Here is a 22,250-nt window from a genome sequence, read left to right as displayed (position 1 = left end):
GCCACCGCCCAGCACCGATGCTCCTCGCTCAGAGAGATGCCCACGTGCTGCTTGTGAAGTCCCTGCCCGGTGGATGCAGGGCCTTGTGCCATGGGTCCTGCTCTGGTTGACCCCAACCCTGTGTCCCCCCCCTTCCCAACAGGCCCGGACGAATGGTGCAGAGTGCCTCAAAACCCCCCCCCCCCACCCACTAATAAAGGGACGTCTGTTCAGGAGCTGCTGTCCTGCCTGGGTGGGGACAGTAGGTGAGTGTCCACGGGGCAGTGGGGTTCCCGCAGGCCCGGGGACTGATGGGTCTCCTGGTTTCACCACAGAGACGTCATGCTGTCTGGTTGGACCTGGCTTTGGGTTGTCAGCAGTGAGCCCGGGGCTACGGGGGGAGGCGCGTGCAGGGGGTCAGAGCAGCAGACGAGGCGAGTTGTGTCACACTTAGTGTTTATTTCGTAAACAAGTCCCCTGACGGCCCCATGGCCTCCCCTCTGGGTCCCGACTGTCCACGTGCGCGGGGGTGTCCGTCACATGGGGTTTGGGGCTCACTCGGTGCAGAGCACGGCCACGCCGCGCTCGTAGAAGCTGCGGGGGTCCTCCTTGGTGGCGATCTCGAAGTCCACCGTGAAGATAAGGTCGGCCCGCGTGAAGTTCAGGTAGACGGGCAGCGTCACCTGAGGGCGGGGCGGAGGCTCAGAGGCTGCGGGTGGGGGGGATGGTGTCCCCAGGGGCGGGCGGGCACTTACCACGTTGGCCTTCTTCTCGGCGTTGGTCTGCTTGACCCAGCGCAGCTGTGTCAGGGGCAGGACGGTGGAGATGGCGTTGGACAGGGACAGCTTGTTGTTGCTGCACGTGGCTCCCTGCAGCTTCAGGCCTGGGGGGAGGACAGGGCTGCAGCAGCCGGGAGGGGAGGGCTGGGGAGGGGCGCGGGCAGGAGGGGCTCTGGGCGCAGACCCTCCCTCACCTGTGACGCCGAAGCTGCAGGCGTCCAGGCTGGTGCCCTGGGAGGCCGTGACGCCCACCTCCAGGCACAGCTCCTCCAGCGACCAGCTGTTGGCCTGTGCCACGTACTGGCGCGTGGCGGTGATGTAGGCCTCGGGCACGAACAGGCCGCCCAGGCACACGTGGATGTTCTGTGGGGGCGGGAGGTGGTCAGACTGGGGGCGCGGGGTGCAGGGCGCCACCTGGCGGTGCGCGTGGGGGCCTCACCTTGAGCTCCTTGGCGCCGCCCGCCGCCGCCGCCTGTGAGATGTTCTGCAGCTGTTTGATCCTCTCGCTGAAGTCGGACACCCACTGGATGACGGTCATGCCGGCCGGCACCGTGTAGTGGGACCAGCTGCGGGGCAGGATGCCTGCGGGGGAGGTTCGGCTCAGACCGGCCCGCGCCCGCCCGCCCCCCCCCCCCCCCCCCCCCCCCGCCGGCCCCGTACCTTTCACCAGCTCGTTGATGAGCGTCCGCAGGTAGTTGGTCTGCTTCTTCTTCCCCTCGCACACCTGTACCACGTCGGCCAGGTCCTGCCGCACATCCTGCAGCAGCCTGGCGCCCATCTTCACCTCCCGCTCAAAGAACCGGAACAGGGGGTCCTGGGGGGATGCCACGGGTGAGGGCCGCCCGCCCGCCCCAGAGGCTGTGCCCGCCCCCCGACCGCCAGCCGCACCTTGATGTTGTCCACCGTGCGCTTGAGGTGGCCGAGCGTCTGGGGCACGAGCTGCAGCCAGTTGCAGGCGGTGGCGTGCAGGGTGCGCATCCAGGCTGGGCGCCCGTCGGAGCTGGGGTCCGCTCGCGCCTTCTTCTCCGTCTCGGCGTAGGCCAGGTCGTCCTCGTCCTCCAGCAGCTGCATCTTGAGCATCTTGCTGATCATGTCCACGCCTGCGGGGAGCGGGGAGGGGGCTCCGTGGAGGCGGGCCGGCGCGGGCAGGCTTCCAGTCTCACCCGGGGGCACGGCCGCCCCCCCACCCCCCGTGGGGCTCACCCTGGGTGGTGAGCAGCACCCGCTCGGCGTTGTTGGGCAGCCCCAGCCAGGATGGCGTCTGCGTGTCGGGGAGCAGCTCCACCCACTGCACAAACTCTTCTCGCCTGGGGGAGGAGCCCAGGGCGTCAGGAGGCCGTGCTGCCTGGGGGGGTGGGTGGGTGAGGAAGGGCGCGAGTCGGCCCTACCTGATGCCGTCCGGCATCTGGATGTCCTTGTGTCCGTCCACCTTGCACGCCAGCTTGAACTCGCTGTCGAAGCTCCTGGTGGTGAAGAGCCGCTCGAGGAAGGTGTTGAGCAGACGCTGGTCGAACTCGTTGTCCACTCGGCCGCCGTAGATGGACTGCGCCATCAGCGTCTTGAGCGCCGACCAGGGGATCCTGTCGGGCGAGATGTTCTGCCTGCCCTGTGTGTGTGGGGGGGTCGGCGGGTCAGGCGCGTGGCCGTCCCGTCGGTCCTGGCCCCTGATCGGGCCGGCCTGCACCTGCCTTGGCCGTGTCATCCAGCCAGGTGTCCACCGTGTCGCACGCGGAACGCAGGTCCGACTCCCCGAACTCGTACTTCTTGGACCAGCCGAGGGGCGCGTAGCGCAGCCGCTCCTGGATGACGGCGTGGAACCAGGCCAGCAGGAAGTAGAGGCGGGCGCGCTCGTTGGGGGACTGCGGGGAAGCCGGGCGTCACTTGTCGGCTCCGGAAGAGGTGACCCCTGGCGGGCCAGGGCCCCTCCGGGAAGCGGCCTGCTCTGGCTGGCGTGTGTGCGCCCCCCGGGGCCCGGGAGGGTCTCGTCACCTTGCAGATGCGGGAGACGGGGACGCTGCTGAAGGTGCGGAGCATGTTGGCCTTCACCCCCGGGGGCGGCTCGAACATGAAGATGCGGCCGGCTCGCAGCAGGTTGACGGGCACCTGTGGAGACAGGCGTGGTGCTGGGTGTGGGCCCGAGGCGATCCGTGTCCCCCCATCCTCAGCCACCCCCGCCCAGCCGCCCACCTTGGGGTTGATCTCCATGGTGAGGAAGAGGCGGAAGCAGGCGTGCGGCTGCAGTGAGTGTAGCTTCTTCTCCAGCTGCACGAGCCAGCCGGGCGCCAGGTGCACGTTCTTCAGCATCACCCACCTGGGGGACAGGTGTGCTCAGCCCCCCACGCCTGTCCCCCGTGCCCCTGCTTCCAGAGACATGGGGCAGGACGGGTGTCCCGATCACCCCACGTCCTGGGGGCCTACCTGCCCGACTTGACGGCTGTGTTGATGGCCTTGTCGGCCTGGTTAAAGCCTTCTGCCGAGCCTGTGCGGAGCAGAGCAGCGTCAGCGGGGCCGAGGGGCAGCGGCGGGGCAAAGGGCGCGGGGCGGGCGGGCAGTCTTACCGATGGCGATGGAGGTGATCTGTGTGTTCTGCTCTGCGGCCAGGTCCTCCACATGTCCGCTGGCGTCGTAGCCGGGCACCGAGCACATGAGCACAGGCGTGTTGGGCTTCACCTGAGGGGAGGCATCGGGACTCAGGCGTGCCCCGGGCCCCCCAGACCTCGTGCCGCCGGGCCCCGACGTACCTCTGTGTCCACGATATGCGTCAGGTCGAGCGGCTGCTCCATGATGGACATGAAGGATTCTCCCAGGTTGGTGGACACGAAGGTGTGGGCCATGGCCAGTAGGCGGTCGGGGCGGAAGGCCTGGATCAGGAGCAGGCGGTGCACGGCCTGGCCGATGGGCGCTGTGGGGGGCGCAGCTCAGTGGGACGAGCTCCACCTGCCCGGCGCTCTGGCTCCGCTCCCTTCTGTCTACCTGGGACTGCGACCAGCCCTCCTCCTCCACGGTTCGTGCCCTCTGGGTGACGCCTCAGCACCCCCTACCCCCGCCCCACCGTGCCCCTTCACTCAGGCAGGGCTTTCCTGTCTGCTTTGGTCGGAAGCTTGAAGACTGCAGCCCTCTTTCTGGAAGGTTCCCATCATGCCCTGGGCTGGAGTGGCAGTGAGGGGCTTACTCGCAGGGCTTTCTTCACTCCAGAGGTACGGCACGGTCTGCTCTGGGGAGCTGCTGTCCAGCCAGATGCCGAATTGCTGTGGAGACGACGTCGGGCGTCACGTGGTCCGGGCGGACCCGCGGCCAACACCCAAGCTGCCACCTCCAGGAGACTGGCCCGAGACCCGCGGTTCTGAGTCCTCTCTGGAAGGCCCAAGTACTCACCTCATCCGCCTGGACCTTTGCGATCAGATCCTTGAAGGCCGGGAGGCAGCTCAGCCGCACCACGGCCTCGGCCTGCTCCACTGTCAGGCCCTGGATCTTGGGGGTGGAGCCGGCGTTCAGGACGATCTCCTTGCCCCTCAGGAAGTGCTGGAACTCGGCATCGTACGTGGGCTCTCTGGAGGGAGGGCAGTGCCGAGTCAGGGCCTCAGAGCCACACAGACGTGGCTGTTCGGCGAGGGCACCGCTCAGCTCCAGAGCCTCCCACGCTGTCTGCATGGCCGCTGTGCCAGGTGCGACCACGAACCCTAGTGATTCAATGCCACTCTCACTGTGCGGGGACGCCAAGACTGGCAAGAGGCAATAGGTCTCAGCCTTACCCGGCTAGGCCCTTGAGCTTGATCCTGGCCAACAGCATGGCAAAGGTGATGTGGTCCTGGTGCAGCATGCCCCGGGCCACCCGGTTAAACGCCACCTGTGGACACAGGCCGGAGACACCGCTGAAGCCCGGGAACTGTGAGCCATTCCCACCAGGCCGGCGCCGAGCCGTGTCCCCACCTGGAAGAGGTCCTTGGTGACGATGGACAGGCGCTGTGTGTGGTCCGTGACACCCTTCAGGTTGGGGTTCTCGTACAGGACGTTGTGGTAGATGTCCAGGAAGAACTGCAGCGAGTACTGGTACAGGAAGTGGATCTGAAAGCGCGCGGGCGAGGCCGTCAGGGTGGGGCGGGGTGGGCCGAGGCAGGGCTGGGGCTGGGGCTGGGGCTGACCTGCTTCAGAGACTCCATGGTGAAGTAGATGCTGCTGCAGGCGGCCGAGAGGGGCAGGTACTGCTGCGACACGGTCTCCACCTCCTGCATCACGACGTCCGTCTCCTCCACCTTGCGCGTCACCTCCGCCGCCTCCCGCTTGAGGTTCTCCAGGGTCGTGATGATGGTGTCGTCGTCCAGGATGCGGCCCTTTACCTCGTTCAGGGCCTGCAGCAGCGACTTCTCCAGCTGTCGGAGCCGGAGCTGGAACTCCCCTGGAGGGAGGACGTGCCCAGGTTGGCTGCCGCCCGCTCGGCTTCAGGACCCTCCACAGGCCCGGCTCCACATAGGAGTCTCCTCCCTACCTTGGAGCTTGAGGAGGTCGGAGCGTTTTTCGTCCACGTCGGGCCTCTCCGCCTTGAGCACTTCGTTGAGGCACTGGCTCTGCAAGCTGCTTCTCGTGACCGTGAAGTTGACAAACGTCACCCGGGAGCAGAGGTCTGGCGGGAACTCCACCTGCCCGAAAGGGACAGCGGTCGGCCACCGCCCCACGGGCCGCCTCCCGCCCCTTGCACACAGCTGTCCCCCTGCTTACCGTGGGGTCTCGGGTGGACAAGAAGATGACAAAGGATGGGGACAGGTCAATGTCCTGGTCGCCCAGCGTGATGAGCACCCTGCCCCCTGTGCGGCGGACTTCTCGGTTCAGCACCGGGTTCAGCACCGGGTCATAGCTCTCCACGTCCTATGGGGACACAGAAGTCGGTCGCACGGACAGACACACCTCCGGCTAGCCCACCGCTGCGGGCCGAGACCTCACGAGGCTCCACGTGACCTGCCGTGGTCTGTGGAAACCAAGTCTTGGCGCACCTGCACCAGCAAGGGGTTCCCGAAGCGCAGGGCGCTCTCCAGGTTCTTGCGGAAGGCATCATCGAGGAAGCTGGTGCGCGTGATCTTGCGGTCCTTGTACTCGTTCATGATGAACTCTGTGGCCTGGCCCGAGGGGTCGATGATGAGCGGGTACCTAGGGGCACGGGGCACAGGGACGGGGCTCAGCGGGGCGGCCATAGGACCTGCTGCCAGCTGTCGCGGCAGTCGGCTAGAGTGCAGGCCCTGCGTGCCAGAGGCCCCGGATCCTCCCCATTTCCGGCAGCTGCCCCCTGCCCCGCCGCGCGCCGCACCTGTTGAAGCGCTTCAGCATGATGGCGTTCTCCGTGCACAGGTCGTCCGCGGGCAGGGAGCTGGCCTGCCAGCGCAGGCGCTCGTCAGCGTTGGACAGGTACTCGGTCCGGGCGATGTCTGTGCGGAACTGCAGAGCCCGGCGGTCACCCTCCTGATTGAGACCTGGGGCGGTGCCCAGGCCCGCGGGGCACGTCGGGCACGGCGCTGCCCAGTTACCTGGATGTTGGCTTGTTGCAGGTGGTGGGACCACGTGGTGAACAGGTTCTGCCGCATCTGCTGGTCGAAGTAGCCGGCGTAGGCGATGAACGCGGCGGACAAGAGGCAGTCGCCGGCGATGGTGGACATCTGGTTTTTGAAAGTCTCGCTGGTTTTTTCCCAGCGTTCGCGCTCGGCAGATAGGCTCTTCAGCAGCGCGGTGCTGCGGTTCACCTGCAGGGGGAGCAGGCGTGCACCTTGGAGTGTGCTCTGCGACACTCCAAGTCACCCTGCAGGATGGGGAGCAGGGAGCCCTACTTCTAGACTGCCCGGCAGGAACCCCTCCTGACTAGGCTGCTGAGCTCACTCGCAGGCAGAGCCCCCAGAGTGATCGCCGAGGCTGGTCACCTCAGCTCCTGCCGGGTGGGTGCTGGCAGACTGCCTGTCTGACCTTTGCCTCGACGGCCGCCAGGTCCGCCTTGATGGCCTGGGCCTCGGAGATGAGCACGGCGTACTCCTCCTTGTAGCGTGCGATGCTGGCCTCCAGGTCCCGGATCATCTGCTCCACCTCGTTGGCCTTCTGCTGGTTGTCCTTGGCGTCATCCTCCAGCTTCTGCAGCTCGTTGCGCAGTGGTTCCACGCGCTTCAGCATGTCCGCGTAGTTCAGCTGAGGGAGGCAGGGAGGGGCGCAGGGGACTTAACCAGGGAGCCCCAACCACAGGGGCCCAGGCAGGGCTGCTCGCTGCCACCGGGGACTTAGCGGGGAGCCCTGAGGACCAGGCCACTCGCTCACCTGCGCAATGGCCCACTTGACCATGGGCCCGCAGGCCAGGGAGGCCCGGTTGACGATCTCGTAGTTGTAACTGGGGTTGGACATGTAGTTCTTCTTCATCTTCTCCCGTATGGCGTCACTGCGACACAGAAATCGGGCTTCTGAGTGCGCGGAGACGCACAGACAGGCCCTGGCTGCTCCCGCCCGGCCACCTCCGGCTCACCTGATCTCCTCTGCGGAGAAGTTGACGATGGTGGGGATGAAGTTCTCGCGCATGATGATGGAGCGTATCTGCTTCCAGTCGGTGGTGCTCTCCCCCAGAAGCAGGCAGATGGACTCGAGCGCCAGCTTCACGGCGGCAGGAGGGTTGGCCATGGAGCGCACCTCCACCAGGTGCTGCTTCTTGATGGACTTGACGGCTGTGCAGCGGGGCAGAGTGGGGACCCTGAGTGCAGAGCCGCCCTCCCAGCAGCCACCACGCCAAGGCCCAAGTGAACCCGAGACGTCTGGCCTGCAATCCCGAGGCTCAAACAGCTGTCTCGAAGGTCATCTGACAGGGGCCACACACAGATGCCAGCTGGGACATGGCCGAGCATCAGACTCAGCTGAGGGGCTGAGGTTCGGTCTGGCCCCCGGGGCCGCATGTACCGGAGCGGTGCTCTTGACGCCTCTGTCACGTGGAGCTGTCGAATATAGTTAAACACTAAACAGCATCTTGAAAAGGTGACATATGGGTCTCACGTGATGCAGAGGTGATGAGCGAGTCAAAGCATCGGTCTGGTGCAGCAGTTCCGGGGGGACTGAACTGTCTGTCCTATCTAACAACAACGACATCAGTAACAACAATAACACAACAAGGGCAACAAAAGGGAAAATAAATAAATATAAAAAAAATAAATGAGGGGGGAGTCGGGCTGTAGCGCAGCGGCTTAAGCGCAGGTGGCGCAAAGCACAAGGACTGGCATAAGGATCCCGGTTGGAGCCCCCGGCTCCCCACCTGCAGGGGAGTCGTTTCACAGGCGGTGAAGCAGGTCTGCAGGTGTCTGTCTTTCTCTCCCCCTCTCTGTCTTCCCCTCCTCTCTCCATTTCTCTCTGTCCTATCCAATGACGACAACAACAATAACTACAACAATAACACAACAAGGGCAACAAAAGGAAAAATAAATATAAAAAAAAATAAATGAGGGGGGAGTCGGGCTGTAGCGCAGGTGGCGCAAAGCACAAGGACCGGCATAAGGATCCCGGTTCGAACCCCGGCTCCCCACCTGCAGGGGAGTCGCTTCACAGGTGGTGAAGCAGGTCTGCAGGTGTCTGTCTTTCTCTCCCCCTCTCTGTCTTCCCCTCCTCTCTCCATTTCTTTCTGTCCTATCCAATGACGACGACAACAATAACTACAACAATAAAACAACAAGGGCAACAAAAGGGAATAAATAAATATAAAGGTGTCCTCAAGCTACCACAACAGATGGCTGGCTGGGTGAAGACGTGCAGGACCCGTCACCGCCCGGGACTCTCCCGAGCGGCGACACTGGGCCACACGCTGGCCGGACCTTCGCCCACCGTGTCATGTGAGAGCCTGAGGGACTGGGCTGCTTTAAACTCTGCTGCACGGGCAGGGACGTGCCCAGGAGGGAAGGACCCCGGCCACTTAGGTGTGTCCTGCCCACGGTGCACATGACCTAACCGTCACCAGCTCTCTCCAAGTACAGCAGCCTGGCGACTCATCCGGACCGCCGGCGCCGGGCAGGGTGGCGGAAGCCAGAGCGTGGTGTGCGTCCCTGGGGCCCTACCGTTCTGGGCCTCGATGACGGCAGGCTCTACTTTGTCCAGGTCCTCCTTGACGCTCATCTGCTTGTCCGCGATCACCTCCTGCTGCTTGTGCAGCTGCTCCTGAATGTCTTGGCTCATGACCTAGATGGAGGGGAGCCCACCAGCTTGTCGGGCGGATGGGGAGGGGAGGTGGCCAAGGTCACTGCTACTCCCCGTCCGCCATGCGGGTCCTGGCTGCTGGGGCGGGGGGTGGGGTGGTGGTAACCTTTTTCTTTTCTGCCTCTTGCTGGTCTTTCACCATCTTCTTCAGCTTGTCATTGGCGGCCGCGTTCTTCACCTCCAGCTCCTGGCTCTTGATCCTCAGGTCCCTACGAAGCTCCTCCACCTGCAGACCAGAAGCCGGTGAGAACGGAAGCCCACCAGGCCCGAGACCCTCTGCAGAGGCCGCAGGGCACCTGGTCCACAGTCTCCTTTATCTTCCTGAGCCCCACGTTGAGGTGCGTCTGCTGCTCCTCCAGCTCGCTGCGCTTCTCGTGGAAGAGGTTGGCATAGTGGTTGATGAAGTCCAGATAGTGGCGTGGCGTGATGGCCATCGTCCTGCCCCCACGCTTGGCCAGCCGGGCGTTGGCCTGTCAGAGACAGTCCCCCGATCACTGTCCGGGACGCTGCTGTGACGCAGCCTCTCTGCCGTGCCCTCATCCTGCTTTTTCAGTGGCCCGGCAGGCGACCCTGTGTGCAGGACCCAGCCTGGCCGGACTACAGCGCCTACACGCAGAGGTGTAGAGGACAGTGCCCAGCCTCGAATGCTCTTGGCCGCCAGGGTGAGCACAGGGCACCGTGCCTGTAGCACTCCACTGTCGTGGCGGACTCTTGTGAACAGAGGGAGAACGACAGAAAGCAGGACACTGCCTGACCACGCGTGACGCTTCTCGAGTAGGAGAAGGCCCAGAGCCAAACCCAAGGTACCCAAGGCCTTGCTATTTAGCGCTTCGCTTCGGGCACGTAGTTTCAGGGACTGAACTCAGAACCTCACGTGCCAGGTCTTACACTCCAGCCGCCGGCGCCTGCCCAGGCCACCCAGGGTCTGTGTCCAGACCCTGACGGAGCTTCGCCGCCACGACTTTCCACCCCAGCCCACCTGGTGAAGGGTCTGGTGCACAAACACGCAGCTGTTGACGATGGCCTCCCGGTGCGATGGCGGCTGCGGCAGCTTGTCATACACGACCGGCATGTAGTCGGGCACGATGTAATTGGGCTTCTCCAGGTCCATTTTGCTGGTGAACTCCTTGCCAACTTGGTAGAGGGCTTCTGTGGACCAGTCTCCAAACCAGTTCAACACACACCTGAAAAAGATGCCCAAGGTCGCTAAGCTCCCCAGGGGTGGGCGGGAGGAGGCAAGGAGGGAGCTCCACGCCTGGCCCGGGCTGCGGCGAGCTCACCTGTTGAAGAGGGCAGGGGAGGTGGCCGCGCGGTCCTTGAGGCCCTCTGAGGAGGGGTTCATGGTGAAGACCACGTGCAGGTTGCGGATGACCTGGCTGGTGAACCACTTGTACAGCTCCTCGTGGGAGTCCAGCATGAGACCCTCCTTCTGGGCCCCCTCCTTACACTGCGTCATCAGCGTGGCGTACTCGTCGCCCTCGAAGAGGCCAGGCACCTAGGAAGGCAGGCAGCACCCTGACCCCTGGCCCCGGGACACACGGCCGCGTACCGGGCGAGGGTCAGCATGCCACTCCGTTACCTCTCCGTTGGCCAGAAGGGTGTTCATCCGCTCTAGGAAGCCCGAGTCCAGCACGTTGGACTCGTCCATTATGAAAGCGATCTTCTCGTTCTTACAGCCCGATCGCCTCAGCACAGTGCGGAGGTCTTCATCGAAGTCCTCCCCCGTGTACTTTCTGTGCACCTGCAGGGGGTGACAGGTCAGGCTGGTGCCCTTCAGGGCTCAGCTGGGGTCCAGGGCTGCACGGACGCACCTTAATCTGGTACACGCTCAGACCGTTCATCCAGGCCACGAACCGGGACAGCGTGGTCTTCCCCGCGCCACTGACACCAATCAGGAGCAAGTGGCCTTGAGGCTGACGGAATATTCTGGAACATTACCGAAAGGGACACATTTTAAGGCCTTTTCATATATATATTCCCTTTTGTTGCCCTTTTTTATTGTTGTTGGTATTGATGTTGTTGGATAGGACAGAGGGGAAGACAGAGGAGGAGGGACAGACAGACACCTGCAGACCTGCTTCTCCCCTGCAGGTGGGGAGCTGGGGGCTCGAACCAGGATCCTTACGCCGGGTCCTGCGCTTTGCACCACGTGCACTTAACCCGCTGTGCTATGGCCTGACTCCCCATTAATTTTTTTAAAATTATTTTATTGGATAGGGACAGCCAGAAACTGAGAGGAGAATGAGAAAGAGAGATACCTGCAGTCCTGCTTCACCACTTTGCGAAGCTTTCCCCCTGCAGGTGGGGACCGGGGGCTCGAACCCGTGTCTTTGCGCACTATAACCTGTGGGCTCAACCAGGCGTGGCACCACCCGGCCCCCCAACTCTCCACTTTAAGGCTTTTATAGTCTGTTCCTAAACTTAAGGACTCTGACTCCAAACACCTGGGAGTGAAGGTAGCAACACACAGTCCTGTCTCCAGACACAGCAGATAGCGGCCTTGGTCACGGGAGAGGACTGGGAGCCGGGCGAGGCCAGGCCGTGGTACACGCGTCACCGTGCTCGGGGGCCCGGATTCAAACCCCCCACCGTGTGGGGAGCTCCATGAGCAGCGATGCGGGGGTTTCTCTCCCTGTATTCCCCCTTCCTTCTCAACTTCTTGTCAATTCAAAAACGGGGGGTGGGGAGGTGGCGGCAATGGATTTGGTATTTGTGTAAGCACCAAACACCAAGCCCCAGCAATAACCTGCTAGAAAAAAAGGGCTTAGGGAGTTGGGCGGTAGCACAGCGCATTAAGCGCAGGTGGCACAAAGCACAAGGACTGGAGTAAGGATCCCGGTTCGAGCCCCCGGCTCCCCACCTGCAGGGGAGTCGCTTCACAAGCGGTGAAGCAGGTCTGCGGGTGTCTGTCTGTCTCTCCTCCTCTCTGTCTTCCCCTCTTCTCCAACAACGACATCAAGAACAACAATAGTAACTATAACAATAAAACAAGGGCAACAGAAGGGAATACATATTTTAAAAAATCTTAAAAAAAAAAAAAGGGCTTGTTTGGCAGGAGGCTGTGGTGGCGGAGAAGGGGACAGTGGTGAGACGTGACAAGCCACGCACCGGTCAATCCTGAGCACGTGGTCCAGCACTTCGTTAAACAGGACCAGGGGCACGTCGAGCTCTTCTTCATAGAAGACTTTCAGCCGAGCTTTGACATAATCTCTCAACTCTTCTTGGTCGACTGGAATGTAATCCTGTAGAGAAAAAGATGAGAGGCACAAACATAGCTAAGAAATCATCTCAGTACCTGGAAATTCAACTGACTTTGGTATTAAAATGAAGAAACAGTTAATAAAACCCTGGGGACTGGGCGGTTGTGCACAAAGTTAAATGCACCTAGTACTACACACAAGGACTTGGGTTCGAATCCCCGATGTCCTCTCCCTCTTTTTCTCCTTCCCCTCTCAATGTCTCTCTAATTAAAATGTGTGTGTGGGGGGGAAGGCCACCAGGAGTGGTGGATTTGTAGTGCCGGCACCAAGCCCCAGCAGGCAGAAACAAAACAATCCCAAAGGCAACAAAGCAAAAATATAAGCTGACTCTAGAGACGATTTTTAAAAAGTGAACATCACATAAGACCTACGAGAGCAAACCAACACCCTGTCTCCATAAAAGTCAGCCGAGTTCTCGGTGGTGCACGTGGGGTGCTGCCTACAAGACACGCGGGGCCACGAGTGGACACAGCCCGCCACAGAAGGCCCAGGAGTGAGGGTCCTGTGAGACCCCGTAGTTTCAGTACAGGCCACGAGAACCCTGAGGCCCACACAGGGCAACCACCGCACGGCGCACGGCGCACGGCACACGGCCACGGCAGAGCAGCGCTGCCCATGCAGTGCAGGGTGGGGGTGGTCCCAGGAAGAGGAAGTGGACCCGCAGCTTTCAGCACGTCTAAAACTAGAAGGGGCTGAGAGCACATGTCACAGTACACAAGGACGGGTTCAAGTCCCCGGTTCCCACGTGAGGAGGCTCAGCAATCAGGTGAAGTAGCGCGCAGATGTGTCTCATTTCTGTTGAGCTAAATAAGCGGGGAATAATGGCAGCCAGGAGCCGTGGATCTGCTCTACAGGCACTGAATGAAGCCCAGTGACAGGGAAAAAAGGGACTGTTCTTGGGGAAGGGGAGAAAGCGTAATGGTATGCAAATGACTTCCAGGCCTACAGCATCAGAGGTCCCAGGTTCAATCCCTGGCACCCATTATAAACCAGAGCTCACCCAGTAAAGCACATTCCAACATGTCTAAGGACCTGGGTTCAAGCTCCTGACCCCCACCTGTGGGGGAAGCTTCCCGAGCGGTGGAGTAGTGCTGTAGGCATAACTTTTCTCACTAGCAAAAGAAACACCTGAAATAAACATGCTGGGAATGATGGAGTCAGGTAGGCACTGAGCTCCAGAAATAAGCGTGGTGGCCCAAACCCAAACCCCCGATCTTTAAAACTGTCCATTCGACACTGGAAGGAGGGAGGGAGGGAGGGAAGCTGGGCCCAGAGGGGTGGAGCTGGCTGTCACTGACAGAAACAAACTGAGCTGGGTCAGAAAACAAACTGAGCTCGCTGACTGCCCGGCACGCCCTTCCTGCCGCTCAGGCCCCAGACATGCCCCACCACCAGCTGCAGCTCTCGGGCCCCATCGGCTCTCACAGGAACGAGCTTCTGAAGGGGGTTCTCACGAGCTGGGTGCCCCAGGGGCCGCCAGGGGCTGCCAGGCTTCCTTCTAGACATCAGAATACTGTTCTCACACAAATCACAGGACCTGCACTTCTGCTGTGAGGAAAGTGACCGTGTGTCTGCACACATGCTGAGAACCACTGTCCACACTGGGGGGAACCGGCCTTTGTAGCAGCCACTCTGCGGCCGTGAGGGACACAGCTGGCCGGCCAGGGCACTACACAGAGACATTCAGTGACACGGAAGGCCGTTACCTTGGACAGCCAGTTGCTGTACAAGATGGGCCGGCTCACGGCCTTCTCTTTGTCGATGTTTGGGAAGTGCTTCAGAGCGACCATGTCGATGTTCTCGTCTGTCCAGCGCCTCTCCTCGTCCTCCACAAGTCTGTGGAAGAAGAGCCGGGTATGTGTGCGGGTGTGGACAGAGGCCGCAGGGAGGAAACACCAGGCTGGCCGTCGGTGTGGCGCCTCCAAGGGCTGCTTTGTCTTAATCGGAAACTATTTATTTTCCCTTTTGTTGCCCTTGTTTTTTTATTGTTGTAGTTATTATCAATGTCATCGTTAGATAGGACAGAGAGGGGGAGAGAGACACCCGCAGACCTGCTTCACCGCCTGTGAAGCGACTCCCCTGCAGGGGGGGAGCCGGGGGCTCGAACCGGGATCCTTACGTCGGTCCCGTCTCTTGCGCTTTACCCACTGCGCTACCGCCCGACTCCCTGTAAACTTCGCTTATTTTTATAGATGGAAGAACTGGAGTTGTCAAACAATCTGGAATAGTGAGGCCAAACAGCCCCCTCAGAACTACTGCGCCACTGCATGACAACATCTTTAAAGAACGTTTAACTTCGGGTGGGGGACACAGCAAGCCGGCAAAGCGTTCACGCCTGAAGCAGCAATCTCCGGCTCGCCCCCACACCACCCGAAGCCTGAGCAACCCCGCCAAGTCAGCGCTCTAGTCACCGCGCCACCTTTCGGGTCACGGCTCTACCTCTGGCCACCACCCTGGCTGATCAACGCTGTCACTGCAGCAGCAAACTCCCTGAAGAGAAGTGACGGTGACGGGACACCAGGCACACGCATGGCAGGGCTTCACGTCTACGCAAGCCCCCCACTCACAGGCCGGCGTCCACTCTGCTGCAGACGGAGGGGAGGAGACCGCAGCACACTGCTCGGGGCAGAGCCGCCCAGGCCCCTGACCCTGTGTGCTCCCACTGGTGACTCAGCCCCACCAATAATTGACTGGTGACTCAGCCCCACCAATAATTGACTGGTGACTCGCCCGACCAATTAATTCACTAGTGACTCAGCCCCACCGCTAATTCACTGGTGACTCAGCCCCACCAATAATTGACTGGTGACTCGCCCGACCAATAATTCACTAGTGACTCAGCCCCACCGCTAATTCACTGGTGACTCAGCCCCACCAATAATTGACTGGTGACTCGCCCGACCAATAATTCACTAGTGACTCGCCCCACCGCTAATTCACTAGTGACTCAGCCCCACCACTAATTCACTAGTGACTCAGCCCCACCGCTAATCAGCACATTGCACCGTTCCAGCTGGACAGGCGGAAGGGCCTTGCCAAGGCCACAGAGACCTGCGGTAGGACAGTGAGGCCTGTCCCGCTGGATTCGGGCCAAGACCCAGATGAAGCCCCCCACTCCTCCCCTCAGCCTGTCTCTGCATGGCCTCCTCCTCCTCACCTGTCTTGGAAGAGACGGAGGGCTTCATGTGCCCAGATCCGGATGAGGCCTTCGACAGGCAGGGTCTCCAGAGGTCTGAGGGCCTCAAAGATCCCCCTGACCCACCGCGTCATTTCACGGGGAGAGTAGATGTAGTGGGGCTGAGTGTCCTGTGTGAATCTCTCCTGCAGGAGCCAGAAAACACAAATTACGTGGAGGTGACCAGAACCACGATGAGAGTGCAGGACAATCTGACATCTTTGTATTAATATTAAAGATCAAGACCTCGCAACCTGGTGATAACACACAGTGCTGGAAAAAGTGTGTAGCTGTTCAGAACGAAGTCATCTGTGCCTATGTAGAACATTTTAAATGTTTTATTCACTAGCATAAGACAGAGCATCCTTCTTGGTGCTGGCACCAAGCTCAAGTGTGTTCCAAGCCCTCCCACTACTCACTGCCGCCTCCCCACAGTGTAAGATTCAAATGTTAAAAAATAAATTAAGAACTAGGAATACCAAAGGAGACCACCCGGGACGGAAACAAGACAGGACTAGAGTGACCACAGGAACCCAGTAAATCACCGGTGAGTACAAACACGTGTGGCTGGTGACAGAGAGGAGAGAGGAGCCTAAGGAGAGATTTAGTGACTGCTAACAGTTCAGCAGCTTATCAGTTGAGACACCACCTCCAGTCTGTTCCACCAACAAGGGGACAGCTGAAGGGAGGAGAGGACTCCCCAGAGACTCACCAAGTGCAACTCTGAGTCTCCACTGCTACTACCCTCAGAATCTGGAGCAGCGACAGGGAGGGACACCAGGGGACAGAGATCTAACCGGGAAACTCAGGAGAAGACCTATACCTCGGTGGCATAGCTGAGGGGCTGTGAAAGTCTCTTTGCATAACCACTGGATTATCTCTGCCACACCCTGCTTTATCTCTTGGTCAGGAGTCAGTGATTAAGCTGAAGCCTATTGATAGTTTAAAAGCCCTCAAGCCTATTGATAGTTTAAAAGCCCTCAGGCTCCCATAGCCTACAGGGAAGAAGAAAAAAAAAAGAGGCTTTTAAACCACTGAGCTCCAATTCAGGGATTAAAATACTATTGAAAAAACTGTTAACTTCCACCACTGTGACCCCTTTAATTAACTTACTTAGACACAAGTCATTCCAAGCAATAGCGATCAGTAATTTGAAAAGTACTGATAAAGGGAACTCATAACATAATATATAAAATGGTTAAAACAACAAGAAAAAATACTGGAGACTCGAACCAGGACAAGAGTCCAGCTAAAAGTCCTCCAGAGGGTGAAGCACAAAATAATGAGTTCAACATCCAAACACTAGCTAAGGAAATAATCACAGGAGTGAGTAAAGAATTTGAAAAAATTGTAATCAGAAATATAGGAACAACAAATGAGACTACGGAAGAAAATACTAATTATCTCATGGTTATTAGAGAGCTGAAAGCTGAAATCGCTGAGCTAAGAAGGCAACTAGCTGAACAAGCTAAAACAGTATCAGAGCAAGGCAACAAAATAGATGAACTCCAGAAAACAGTAGAGGGCAGACAGAATAGAATCAATGAGGCAATCAATGAGGCTGAAGACAGAATTAGCAAGATTGAGGATGAATTAGAGACAACTAAAAAAGAAGTAAGAGATCTCAAAGAGATTAAGAGATGCTGAAAACAACAACAGAGTCGTATGGGATGACTTCAAAAGAAACAATATACGCATTATTGGCTTACCAGAGGAAGAAAGAGAAGGGGAGGAAGAAAGCATTCTCCAGGCCATAATAGCTGAAAACTTCTCTAGTCTAGACAACATCAAAGACATAAAGATTCAAGAAACCCAGAGGGTCCAAAACAGAATTAACCCAGACCTAAAGACACAAGACATGTCATACTTAGAATGGAAAGGAATAAGGATAAAGAAAGGATCCTCAAGGCTGCAAGAGAAAAACAAAGAGTCACCTACAAAGGAAAACCCATAAGATTAGCAGCAGACTTCTCCACACAAACACTACAGGCCAGAAGAGAATGGCAAGATATCTATCGAGTGCTCAATGAGAAAGGCTTTCAGCCAAGAATACTATATCCTGCTAGACTGTCATTCAGACTAGATGGAGGCATCAAAACCTTCTCAGACAAGCAACAGTTGAAGGAATCAACTATCACCAAGCCTGCCCTGAAAGAAGTTCTGAAAGGTCTCCTATAAACAATTAGACCACCACAAATAGGACATATATCAAAACACTCTAAAACTCTACAAGAATGGCTTCATCTAGCTGGCAAAGAGGTTTTGGCAAACATTTGAACAAATGCCTTTTCAGTGTCCCTGAGGTGTAGGGTAAGTGTGGGAGGGGTCCTGGTGCCGATGGTGGGGGGAGGCCTAGGCTGGGGGCAAGAATGTCTTACAGAAAATTGAAATTTTACACATGTATCAACACCTATATTTACCATAAAAACCATTAATCCCCACGATTAAAAGAGGTCCAGCTGACGGGAGGGGGACCGGCCAGGCCTCAAGGTCTGTGTGCGCTGTTCAAAGTGCGCCTGTCTGTCGTGAAACGCACACAGACCACGGCTAACAGCAGGCGCCAAGGTGCCTGCAGTCGTTCACCTGGCAGGAGAAGCGAGTCCTGCGGCCGAGCGGGGGCCGTGGAAAGCTGTCTACACCATGTCCCACGCACCTGGGACATGGTGTAGAACTCCACCATGGCGGCAGTGAGCGGCTCCGCGTAGGTGCGCAGGGACGGGATGAGCCTCAGCATGGCGCGGTTGAAGGTGCCGTAGATCTGCGTCAGGGAGGCGGGGCCCGGGTAGTCCACGTACACGACAGGGACGTGGCGCAGGAACCTGCAGGGCAGGGCCGGGACAGCGGGCTCAGCACCGAGGGGGATGGGGAGGGGGCGAGGGCGAGGCCCCCACGGCCTGCGCGCAGGCTACCTGTGTGAGAGCGGCTTTCTCCCGGGGTCGGTGGGAGGGTTGCAGGCCCCGACGAACTGGATCCTCTCCAGCTTCACCCACGTCTGGTCCGAGGTGCGGTAGAAGCCTCCGTGCTCCACCATCTGGGGGGCCGGGGGAGGCAGGTGAGGAGCTGGATGCCAGCGGAAGCCGGAGGGCGGGCGGCTCGTGGCGGAGCATACCAACCTGTCTGATGAAGGAGATGACCCTCTGCGTCCCGTACTTGTCCATATCCGGCAAGTTGATCTCGTCACAGAACAGCACCAGCCACTTCCCCAGCTGCACAGGAGCCAGGACCACCCCGTTGGGCGTGCGCCTGTACTCGCAGTAGTGATCGAACGTCTTCAGCAGGAGCTCGGGGGTGGTGGCGCTCGAGAAGTTAAGACCCACGACCTTTGGGAGGGGAGAAAGAACGTCGCTCGAGGCCCAGGGGAGCTGAGCCCCCAGCACTGTCGCCCGACGAGCCCTCACTCACCTCCATGTCAGGCAAGGCGCGGAGGGCGCTGAAGAGCGTCATGGTCTTGCCGGAGCCGGGGGGGCCGCACAGGACCAGCGGCTTGTGCTCGGCTAGCCAGGTGTACAGGAGGGCCTCGTGGCGCACCGTGTCCAGAGTGGGCACCACCACGTCAGGGGCGGCCACCTTGTGCGTCTCCACTTCGATCTGAGGCACCTTGGCCTGCCATGGTGACCACTCTCCACTGATGGACACCTGAGCAGGGAGACGGGGTGCTGGTGACGCTGGGCGCCAGGCTCCACACCGCAAAGGCTGGAGCCCCTAAGCTTGGAGCCAGCGCCGTGTCCTGCCCAGGCTGGATCATGCTCTGGTCTATTGGTGCTCATTTAAAAAAAAAAAAAGGAACATAGCCTGTTGGAGCACCAACTTGCATGGCTGAGCACCTAAAGGCGCAGGTTCGATTCCCAGCAGCACCCGTGCTGAGCTGAGCAGTGCCCTGCTAACAATCTTCTCATGTAAATGTTTAACAGACTCTGCTCACTTTCAGATGGATCCGCACTTCCCTGCGAGTTCACAGCCCAGGCTGACCCATGTCCACCCCACGGCCCCCTCAGCACTCACTTCATAGTCAATGATGGGGATGTTGGGGGCGGCGGGCAGCGGCACTGTGGTGACTCTTCGGATGTACTCCCCCAGCTCCGCCCGCATCTTCAGCCGACTGTCTCCAGACAAGGACCAGAGGATGGCGTAGACCAGGTACCGCTGCAGAGGGAGACAGGCCAACCCGTTTTGATAAGACCCCACTGATAATTTTGACTGTCAGCCTTGGAGAAAGAGGGGGACCGGGGTGTCCTGGGGGCCTCGCCACCTGAGCATACCCCGCACGGAATCCCGCCCCCACCCCCGTGACACCGAGCGCCGGGCTGCGCCCCACCTGGATGTAGCGCTCCAACTGCTCAAGCTGCATGGGGAAGTCGGGGTGGTTGGCGTTGTACTGCGCCACGTTGCGGCAGGCCTGGTGCAGCATGGAGAAGAGCGAGCCCAGGCAGCGCAGCCGCGTCAGGTCCATGATGTGCTCCAGCTTGAAGGCGTGCTCCAGGGCCTTGCTGACCAGGCCGCTGGATGTGAAGTAGGGCTGCATGATGGTGGCTGCGTCCCTCTGGATCTGCAGAGGAGAGGGCAGCACGGCATCGGCTACTGCCACACGGACCGGGAGCAACACTGCAGCGCTGAGGCCGGTGTGAAAACACGAGCAAGCTAATGACTGCTCTTTGAGGCTTCATCCTGGCGGGTCTCAAAAACCACATTTTTTTTTTCTATTTTTGAAAATATTTTATTCTCTTTTGTTGTCCTTGTTTTTTGTTGTGGTGATTATTGATGTCATTGTTGGATAGGACAGAGAGAAATGGAGAGAGGAGGGGAAGACAGAGAGGGGGAGAGAAAGACAGACACCTGCAGACCTGCTTCACCGCCTGTGAAGTGACTCCCCTGCAGGTGGGGAGCCGGGGGCTCGAACCGGGATCCTTACGCTGGTCCTTGCGCTTTGCGCCACCTGCGCTTAACCCGCTGCGCTACTGGCCGACTCCCCCACATCTTCTTAAAGTTAGAGACAGAGTGAAGGAAACCACTGCACTGAAGCATTTCTCAGTGCGATGGGGGCAGGCTCAGGCCTGACTGAGCTGTCTTACACTCCACTCCAAGGCGCACTGGGGAACGAACCCAGGGTCTTGCACACGCACAAGGCCGCCACTGAGTCCTCTCCACCATTTTGGAAAGAGAGAAGGCAAAGAGGGAGAAAGACCGTAGCGCCACGGAGCTCCCCTGGTGCCATCCACGGTGAGCTAGGGCTCAAATTCAGGGCTCACGAAGTCGAGGCTGCGCTCTGCAGGCTCAACTCCCTCTAGCACACCCACACTGGCTTCCACACTGGTAAGGGAAGGGCAGTCCGGTATGCAGCTAAGAGGAGCACAAAACTTGCACACGGGAGGCCCTGGGCTCAGTGCAGTCCTCCAGAGTGGTGCTCCGGCTCTCTCCCTAAGATAAAAGAGGGTGCGGAGGGGAGCTCCCTGGTTCGGCGCCCACCCGGCTGGACGTGTGGCCCCGGGCCCAAGCACCGGCACCAGGGGTGGAGGTCACAGTGGGGGCAGCCTAGTGCTGTGGTGCCTGTCTGTGTCTCCGCATTCCTGGAGGTGGCACAGTGGATAAAGCATCGGACTCTCAACCACGAGGACCTGAGTTCAATTCCAGACACTGCATACGCCAAAGTGATATTCTGGTTCTCTTTCATAAAATAGAGAAATCTTGTGCAAGGACCGGCATTAAGGATCCCGGTTCGAGCCCCCGGCTCCCCACCTGCAGGGGAGTCGCTTCACAGGCGGTGAAGCAGGTCTGCAGGTGTCTATCTTTCTCTCCCCGTCTCCCCCTCCTCTCTCCACTTCTCTCGGTCCTATCTAACTACAACGACAACAACAACAAACAAGGGCAACAAAAGGGAATAAGTATTTTTTAAAAAAGATAAATCTTTTAAAAATTGACAGAATCCAGGGAGGTGGCAAAGTAGATAAAGCCTCAGGCTCTCAAGCCTTCGGCCCCAAGTTCAACCTCCTAAAGCCCATGTGCCAGAGCGATGTTCTGATTCTCCCTCCCTCCCTCACAGTAAATCTAATAAAACAGTAAGCCTTCAAAGAGAAAAGGGCAGTATTCCATCGACTTGCAGGGGCAGCATGCTAACTGCAAGACTTCTTTCTGTTTCCCCAAGAGTGACCGTGGCCTTCCACAGCGGAGGCAGAGACTCGGTCGGACAAGGGCTGGGGACTCCCTGCCTGTGGTGGAGGGTGAGGGGCACTGACGCTCACCCCGGGGAGATACGGAGGGACTGCACCTCCGTGACAAGCCCGACAGGCAAACATTCCTCCGTGCAGTGAGTAAAGCGAATGAGTAAAGCGAATGAACGATGTCGCCCGGCTCGCCCAGCTCTGCAGGCGCTGCTCTGAGACACACCGAGCCCCCAGGCAGAGCCCGGGCGCCGTTACCTGCAGCATGGGGGACGCGGCCTCCTCGCCCTCGTCCTCTTTGCCCTTGCGCCGGCGCTGGGCCTCTTCCTCCCCTTCGTCCAGGGGGATGCTGCGCAGCCTGGCCAGGAAGTTGTTGAAGATCATGTCTGTCGTCAGCACGTCCTCGCTGAACCAGACCATGCCGCAGCGCGACACGGTGGCCAGGGTGGCGTATTTCAGGTCCTGCACTTCAAACATTATCCGCACCTGGAGAGAGGACACCGGCGGGCTGGGTTCAGCAGCGCGTCCCGGAAGCCACCGTGGCGCCTGCGGACCGCGGGCGCTCTCGGCTCGCACCGCTACCCCCCAACCTCCGCGAGCAGTGCCGGGTGGGGACGCCCCTCACCAGGCGAGGGCATCACGCTGCCCCGTCTGTGCCGAGACCGAGGGCTCTGGTCTGTTTCACCTGCCGTGGTGCTTCCGGCTG

The 22,250-nt window shown here is 59.4% G+C and overlaps 1 protein-coding gene across 1 annotated transcript in view; it reads right to left on the bottom strand.

Moving 5' to 3' along the window:
* Positions 1 to 418: 418 nt before the first annotated feature.
* Positions 419 to 22,250, bottom strand: part of DYNC1H1 (dynein cytoplasmic 1 heavy chain 1) — a 66,150-nt gene continuing 44,318 nt past the window's right edge. Inside the window, exons 35-78 of the mRNA XM_060181037.1 lie at positions 21,803 to 22,030; positions 19,705 to 19,935; positions 19,392 to 19,532; positions 18,792 to 19,025; positions 18,503 to 18,709; positions 18,299 to 18,420; positions 18,043 to 18,208; positions 15,372 to 15,535; positions 13,921 to 14,050; positions 12,063 to 12,196; positions 10,766 to 10,880; positions 10,534 to 10,695; positions 10,235 to 10,449; positions 9,934 to 10,138; positions 9,251 to 9,424; positions 9,061 to 9,180; positions 8,816 to 8,936; positions 7,249 to 7,444; positions 7,047 to 7,164; positions 6,705 to 6,920; positions 6,275 to 6,487; positions 6,058 to 6,185; positions 5,747 to 5,900; positions 5,475 to 5,621; positions 5,245 to 5,395; positions 4,901 to 5,154; positions 4,689 to 4,823; positions 4,511 to 4,605; positions 4,134 to 4,308; positions 3,931 to 4,006; positions 3,500 to 3,660; positions 3,317 to 3,428; positions 3,177 to 3,237; positions 2,946 to 3,069; positions 2,748 to 2,861; positions 2,447 to 2,617; positions 2,147 to 2,364; positions 1,962 to 2,065; positions 1,647 to 1,858; positions 1,419 to 1,572; positions 1,198 to 1,340; positions 953 to 1,121; positions 735 to 862; positions 419 to 662 (exon numbers count right to left, since the gene is read on the bottom strand). Of these exons, the coding sequence (XP_060037020.1) occupies positions 534 to 662; positions 735 to 862; positions 953 to 1,121; positions 1,198 to 1,340; positions 1,419 to 1,572; positions 1,647 to 1,858; positions 1,962 to 2,065; positions 2,147 to 2,364; positions 2,447 to 2,617; positions 2,748 to 2,861; positions 2,946 to 3,069; positions 3,177 to 3,237; positions 3,317 to 3,428; positions 3,500 to 3,660; positions 3,931 to 4,006; positions 4,134 to 4,308; positions 4,511 to 4,605; positions 4,689 to 4,823; positions 4,901 to 5,154; positions 5,245 to 5,395; positions 5,475 to 5,621; positions 5,747 to 5,900; positions 6,058 to 6,185; positions 6,275 to 6,487; positions 6,705 to 6,920; positions 7,047 to 7,164; positions 7,249 to 7,444; positions 8,816 to 8,936; positions 9,061 to 9,180; positions 9,251 to 9,424; positions 9,934 to 10,138; positions 10,235 to 10,449; positions 10,534 to 10,695; positions 10,766 to 10,880; positions 12,063 to 12,196; positions 13,921 to 14,050; positions 15,372 to 15,535; positions 18,043 to 18,208; positions 18,299 to 18,420; positions 18,503 to 18,709; positions 18,792 to 19,025; positions 19,392 to 19,532; positions 19,705 to 19,935; positions 21,803 to 22,030 (6,927 nt within the window). The 3' untranslated portion in view covers positions 419 to 533. The remainder of the gene's footprint in view (positions 663 to 734; positions 863 to 952; positions 1,122 to 1,197; positions 1,341 to 1,418; positions 1,573 to 1,646; positions 1,859 to 1,961; positions 2,066 to 2,146; positions 2,365 to 2,446; positions 2,618 to 2,747; positions 2,862 to 2,945; positions 3,070 to 3,176; positions 3,238 to 3,316; positions 3,429 to 3,499; positions 3,661 to 3,930; positions 4,007 to 4,133; positions 4,309 to 4,510; positions 4,606 to 4,688; positions 4,824 to 4,900; positions 5,155 to 5,244; positions 5,396 to 5,474; positions 5,622 to 5,746; positions 5,901 to 6,057; positions 6,186 to 6,274; positions 6,488 to 6,704; positions 6,921 to 7,046; positions 7,165 to 7,248; positions 7,445 to 8,815; positions 8,937 to 9,060; positions 9,181 to 9,250; positions 9,425 to 9,933; positions 10,139 to 10,234; positions 10,450 to 10,533; positions 10,696 to 10,765; positions 10,881 to 12,062; positions 12,197 to 13,920; positions 14,051 to 15,371; positions 15,536 to 18,042; positions 18,209 to 18,298; positions 18,421 to 18,502; positions 18,710 to 18,791; positions 19,026 to 19,391; positions 19,533 to 19,704; positions 19,936 to 21,802; positions 22,031 to 22,250) is intronic.

Source organism: Erinaceus europaeus, chromosome 22 (assembly GCF_950295315.1).
Source record: "Erinaceus europaeus chromosome 22, mEriEur2.1, whole genome shotgun sequence".
Taxonomy (NCBI): Eukaryota; Metazoa; Chordata; class Mammalia; order Eulipotyphla; family Erinaceidae; genus Erinaceus; species Erinaceus europaeus.
Note: the sequence above shows the minus strand (reverse complement) of the source record. Positions and strands in the feature narration are given on the sequence as shown.